Here is a 6,000-nt window from a genome sequence, read left to right as displayed (position 1 = left end):
ACCCAGCGAGAGAACTCTGGGAGATGACTAAAAACATTACATTGAATTCCCAATCCCTATATTTTTGCCCACATGCATTTTTGATTTCCTTCACAAGCTAATTGTACAATATTTCAGAGTCTGATTCTTTTTGCACAGCAAAATAACGGTTTGGTCATGTATACTTATTGTGTATCTATTTTAATATATTTAACATCTACTGGTCATCCTGCCATCTGGGGGAGGGGGTGGGGGGATAAGAGGTGAAAAATTGGAACAAGAGGTTTGGCAGTTGTTAATGCTGTAAAGTTACCCATGCATATATCCTGTAAATAAAAGGCTATTAAATTAAAAAAAATAAATAAAAATAAAAAAAGAGAAAGGCTCCATCAGTCCGCGCATCCTAATTTTCTCGTCTGTTATGCAAAGACTGGTGGAAGCTGTGCAGTGGGGGGAAGGTGGGGCTGCAGAGGGGAAAGCGGAGTGAGGGAAGCGGCGGGGCCAGGCAGCCCCTCACTTTCGCTCCATCAGACCCCGGCCTCCTTTGGCCACAGCCGGAGGGGTCGGTCTCACCAGGGAGGACCCTAGACCACGCCCCGCCCCCCCCTCGGCCCGGGGCCAGTCTCCCGGGCTTTGGCCTGGCACGGTTCAGGAGGCGACAGCGAGCCCCGAAGAGGGCGAACATGAAGCTGAGACACGCAGGAACAGACTGACCCCCAGGGAGGCTCTCGAGGGCCCGCCCCCCACGCTCCCGGGGCCCTGCCCATCTCGGCCTCAGTCCAGCGCCCACCAGGTGGCGGCAAAGGCGCGGCGCGGTTTGGGGGCAGGAGATCAAGCCCGAGGAAGTGTTTGGGGAGGAGAGCGTCCCGCATGTTATATTTTTGTTCGTTGAAAGCGGGAAGGAAAGAGAAAGGAGAGGGAGAGAAAGAGAGAGCGCGCCGGCGCGCAGGTGCATCCGAAGGAACGTGGGAAGAAGGCGGGTCTGGCGGGGGGGGGGGAGGAGGAAGCCCAGACTGCGCACGCGTATCCTGGCCACCGCCTCGCCGCGAGAGCCTCTGGCCTGGCAGCAGAGGGAGGAGCACCCCGGACCAGACTCTCTGCCCTGGAGCTCGAGGTCTCGCTCAGCGGCGCGGAGGGGCGGGGGAACCGGCCATCTCGCGCGGGGCTGTCGAGGCCAAGATGCCGGTAAGAAGCCGAATCCTCGCCCCGCCCCGTCCGGCGGCCTGGGCCGTTGCCATGGAGGCACCGAGCGGGGAGGGGCGGCCGCGGTCCGGGTCGGGCTCCATCACCCACCTAGGCCCGGGCCTCGGCGGAGGTTTTCTCCGCTGTCCCCTCAGGGAAGACCGAGGGAGGCTCGGCCCCGGCCCCAGCGGCAGCTTCCTCAGAGGCCTCCTCTGGGAAGGATGGGAGAGACCGGGGCGGGGCGGCGGCGGCGGCGGCGGCGGCAGCAGCAGCGGTAGCGGTTGCTGTCGCAGCAACCGCTTCTTTGGGGGGGCCGTTCGGGAAGGCCGAAAGAGCCCCAGACCAAGCTGCTGCTTCCTTCGTAGATGGGAGAGGCCCAGCTCAGCCCAGGTGCCTCTTCTGGGGGGGGGGGGGCGAACCCAGCCCGGCCTTCTAGAGGGACGAAGGTTCGGTTGGGCTCGGAACCAGAGGTCGGGGAAACAACGGCCTGGCCTCTTTGTGAGAATGCCCGAGGTTTCCCAACGAAGCCTTTAAGGGATGCTGGAGGTGACCCTGCGCTGGCCTGGGCGGGGTTTGGCGCTGTCCCGGCGATGGAGGGAGGCGGGCTGAGAGGAACCTGCCTCAGACCTCCTTCTGCTCTTGGGAACTCCCAGTTCCCGGGGCCTTGCGGTCGGAGCCTCCTTCCGACTTACCTCCTTTGAGGATTTCTTTGTATTATCTAGAGTAAGATGAACCAGATGCTGCTGCCATGGACCCAAATTAGTGACAAGTCCCTGTTCTCTTTAGAGGACTATCCCTGTTCCTTTAGCTGTGGAACTGTGGTTTCTAGTGGTCTTTAACTTCCAGTCAGTTATTTGCTAACAGAATATGTCATAGGATGGCGCTGTTGCAATTTCTCCATGATTTTTCATCTCATAGATCAGTAGTTGAAAAAAGATCTTAGAAGTTGTCTAGGCCACCCTTTCATTTTACTGATAAGGAGATAGACACACAGCTAGTCAATGGCATAGCTAGGGTTAAAAATCAGGTTCTGTAGCTTGAAGGATTCATTTCATTGTACCATGTGCATCTTGGTATTTCACAACGTGGTAAAAATGTTAAACTTAGAGTAGATGCTACATCACCTTTAATCATATACAGTTTGAACAAGGGGATTGGGATCATGTTCACTGTAAGCTCTTGATTCCTAACAATTCAGCAACTGAAAATTTTTATATAGGCTTTTTTATGTATGAGAAACTAGATGTCAAGCATTTTGTAAATTTTAATGCTCTATTTAAATGTGAAAAATTATTGTTTTTTCCCAAAATTAAGACTACTTGAAGTCTTCATTTTTCCTGAAATAGATTTATAATTTTCTAGAATGAATGTCACAGAAATGACTTAAGGATACTGTACAATATGGAATAACCATTTCACTCTATCTGCATGGTGTAAGAGAAAATCCTCTATCTTTTCCCCCTAAGAGCAAAGATTTTATTACACTAAGAGCCAATTTTAAAAGGAAGTATAATTAAAGTAATTCTATAAGGAACTTCCCAGAGTCACAGAACTGATCTATAAGAAATCAGATTGGAACTGGGCTTCCTTAATCTTTTTTTTCTATTTAAAAAAAAAAGCTTGCTAGGAAAAATGCTTAAGTGTTTTTAGAATGGAAAAGAGGTTCCTTAGCAGAATAACAATTAACCAGGGGGAAAATGCCATTAAGAAGAAAGAAGTGGAATTATGCCATTGACTTTCACAGCTAACCCTAAAAGGGGAAATCCTGAATTCTTAATGAAGGGTTAGAAAGTGGAGAAAACTAAGGGATTGAATTCCACGTAACTACAGTATTTACTATGGCAGAAAGTAGAAGAAATGATGCTTTAGATTATTAAGCTTCTGGAGTCACAATCTAATTCACTGGTTTTCTCTACCCTTTACCTGTTTGACCTTGGGCAAGTCGTTTGATTTCTCTGGGCCTCAGATTTCTCATCTGTAAATTAAGAGGATTATACTAGACTATACTAATCTAAGGTGCCTTCCACTTAAAACTACTTATAAATATAAATAAATGGACCCTTCCATAGACCATATACTTTTCTAGCCTCACGATTAGCCCCTCTTTTATCCTTAAGTCAGAGGGGCATCAGTGTCTGAGACACTGCAGCCTAGAAGCTGAATCAAGAACCCCTGGCACAAAACTACAGCTCTGGCTGCAGCTGCAACAACCTGCAGGAAACCTGGGCCACTTTGGAGTCCTGCCTGCTTTTGTGTTTGGGAATAGAATTGGCATAATGTGAAACTAAATTAATTGTAAATGATTCTGTGATCTTATGGAAGCGTGTTTTAGTGAATTGAGAACTGGCTTAAGAATCAGGAAGATATATTTTGTATTTACTTTTATATGTGCATATATAATAAATGCTATACACACTAGCTTAGGAGATGGTCCAGTAAAGGAGACTGATGACAGAAAGAGCCAATGTATCTTTCTGAGACTGGAGCAGAAAAATAGAGATTGGGCAGTGATATTGAAGTTTGGACATGAGGAGGAGCTTAAGATGTGTGATTTTCATCTTTTTAATACAGTAGGAAGAGAAGTTTGGAAAGGCAAGTATAGATCTGGGAACTTGTGGAAAGAGAAGATGAGATTTTTGTTGATAGGAGTGTGAGAGGAATTTTATTCAGAGATGAAGAAAATTTTGTAGTTAAACTCATGAGAATTTATATAGAGAGAAAATGATTGAGAATAGGCTAAGGACAGAGCTCTGCAATATATATATCCATGTATAAGGGTGGGATAAAGATTGTTGATCCCTGTGTAAAGGAGACTTGACTTGTAAGAAGGGAAATAGAAATTCCAGGGATAAGGAGGAGGAGGTTATCTAAAAATGTCAAATGATGTATGGAGAACAAGAAGAATAAGTACTGAATCCATGAGATTTGACAAATAATAGATCTTTTGTAACTTTGAATGCAATTTCAGTTGGTAGTGATATCACAGGACAGATTTTAAAGGATTTTGGAATGTCAGGTAAGGAAATAAATGCAATAAATGAAGGTAGTTTTTTTCCAATTTCCAGTATTAAAAAAAAGAGGTATTATACAACTAGATGACCTCAAAAATTTTTTCAGATCTCTTTACATGAATTTATAAGCCATCTCTCTAAAGACAACTAACTTTGTGACTCTGGGTAAGTCACTTAATCATTCAGTGCCCCTGGCAATATTCTGAGATTCTTAATTTGCTATCTCTTACCTGCATTGACTCCAGACTTTCCTATCCAATAAAATCCCAGTTCTTCTTCAAAACAAAATACACACACACACACACACACACACACACACACACACACACACATGTTTATGCACGCAAAACTATGTAATTGTGTGATTTTTTTTTTTTTTTTTTTTTTTTTTTTTTTGGCCAGAAAATGACAAATGAAGGTCCCGATGTCCTGATTCATTCAGTAGGATTCCATATCTGAAATCAGTACATTTTCATTGTCTTTCCCTGAAGCCTGGAATATTGTTGTTCTTCCTCTTTGCCTCTTGGCATCTTTCAAGTTCCAGCTAAAATTTCACCCCACTAGAAGATTTTTTGTAATCTTTCTTAATGTTAGGGAACGTCCTTCTGTTGTTTATCTTCAATTTATTCTGTATCTATATCTTGTTTGATAATGATTAGCACGTTGTCTTGCCCATTTCGCCATGATCTTCTTTGACAGCAAGGTAGTTTCTGTATCCTCAGCATTTAGCATAGTGTCTGGCATATAGTAAGTTCTTGATAAATGCTTATTGACAGATAGACAAAGCCTTGAGCTTGAGGCTAAATAAAGAACACTGAGATTTAAAAGGACATACCAGTGTATTTAAAAAAAAAAAAAAAGGTGATCTGTAATTTGCTGTTCAGATGTCAGCAATTTTAAAAAATCTTGACCAGAAACTCTTTTTTTTTTGAATTAAGTAGTAGTATGTACTTAATGTTTGTTCTCACTACTGTGTATACAAAGACAAAATTGAAAGTCTTGGTCAAAGCTTACCTTCTCAGGTGGGAGAGAAAATGAAACAGATAATTTTGAGAGGGAAAGAATGTTAACAACTGGAGGAATTTGGCTTCTGAGCCAAATTTTGGAGGTGGCATCTGAGCTGAACCTTGAAGGAAGCTTAAGTGTTCAAGAATACTGATGAAGAGAGAGTCATTTTTTTTTTGCATAAAAAATGAGAGTACTCAAACTATTTTTAGTTCAACAAACAAGATTTGGAAAATACATGCATGATATTTGTGGGGAAACATTTATCTTAATGACAAGAAAGTCTCTCATTGAAAATTATTCTAATGTGTGTAAAGATTAATGTTGGCTATTGTTTTTGTTTTTCTTTTCGGTTTTCTTTTGATTATTAGATCAATAAATCAGAGAAGCCTGAAAGCTGTGACAATGTCAAGGTTGTTGTTCGATGTCGACCCTTCAATGAAAGAGAAAAGGCAATGTGCTACAAATTGTCTGTTACTGTGGATGAGATGAGAGGAACTATTACAGTACATAAAACAGATTCTTCAAATGAACCTCCAAAGACATTTACATTTGATACAGTTTTTGGACCAGAAAGTAAACAACTTGATGTTTATAACTTAACAGCAAGACCCATTATTGATTCTGTTCTAGAAGGCTACAATGGTAATAACCTCATTTCACTTTTGAATTTAAGATGATTTTCAATTTTTAAAACATAGATGCTTGCAATTGTATTTGAGTATTATAAAAGGATCTATTGAGGAAACCTATTGAGTTTAGTTGTTAACCCAGCATATTATTATTCAATAACTAATTAAATTCTTTCTTACATATATACTAA

The 6,000-nt window shown here is 42.7% G+C and overlaps 1 protein-coding gene across 5 annotated transcripts in view; it reads left to right on the top strand.

Annotated features, from left to right (window-relative positions):
- Positions 1–681: 681 nt before the first annotated feature.
- Positions 682–6,000, top strand: part of KIF3A (kinesin family member 3A) — a 70,006-nt gene continuing 64,687 nt past the window's right edge. For 4 of the 5 annotated variants that reach the window (XM_031953104.1, XM_031953106.1, XM_031953105.1 and 1 more), the window contains exons 1-2: positions 1,201–1,551; positions 5,549–5,822. In XM_031953104.1, the coding sequence (XP_031808964.1) occupies positions 1,216–1,551; positions 5,549–5,822 (610 nt within the window). In that variant the 5' untranslated portion in view covers positions 1,201–1,215. Of the gene's footprint in view, positions 1,165–1,200; positions 1,552–5,548; positions 5,823–6,000 lie in introns of those variants that run through there. The other variant, XM_031953107.1, reaches the window with a different exon arrangement.

This window comes from Sarcophilus harrisii, chromosome 2 (genome assembly GCF_902635505.1).
Source record: "Sarcophilus harrisii chromosome 2, mSarHar1.11, whole genome shotgun sequence".
NCBI lineage: Eukaryota > Metazoa > Chordata > Mammalia > Dasyuromorphia > Dasyuridae > Sarcophilus > Sarcophilus harrisii.
The sequence above is the reverse complement of the archived record's forward strand: the minus strand, read 5'-3'. Positions and strand labels throughout refer to the sequence as shown.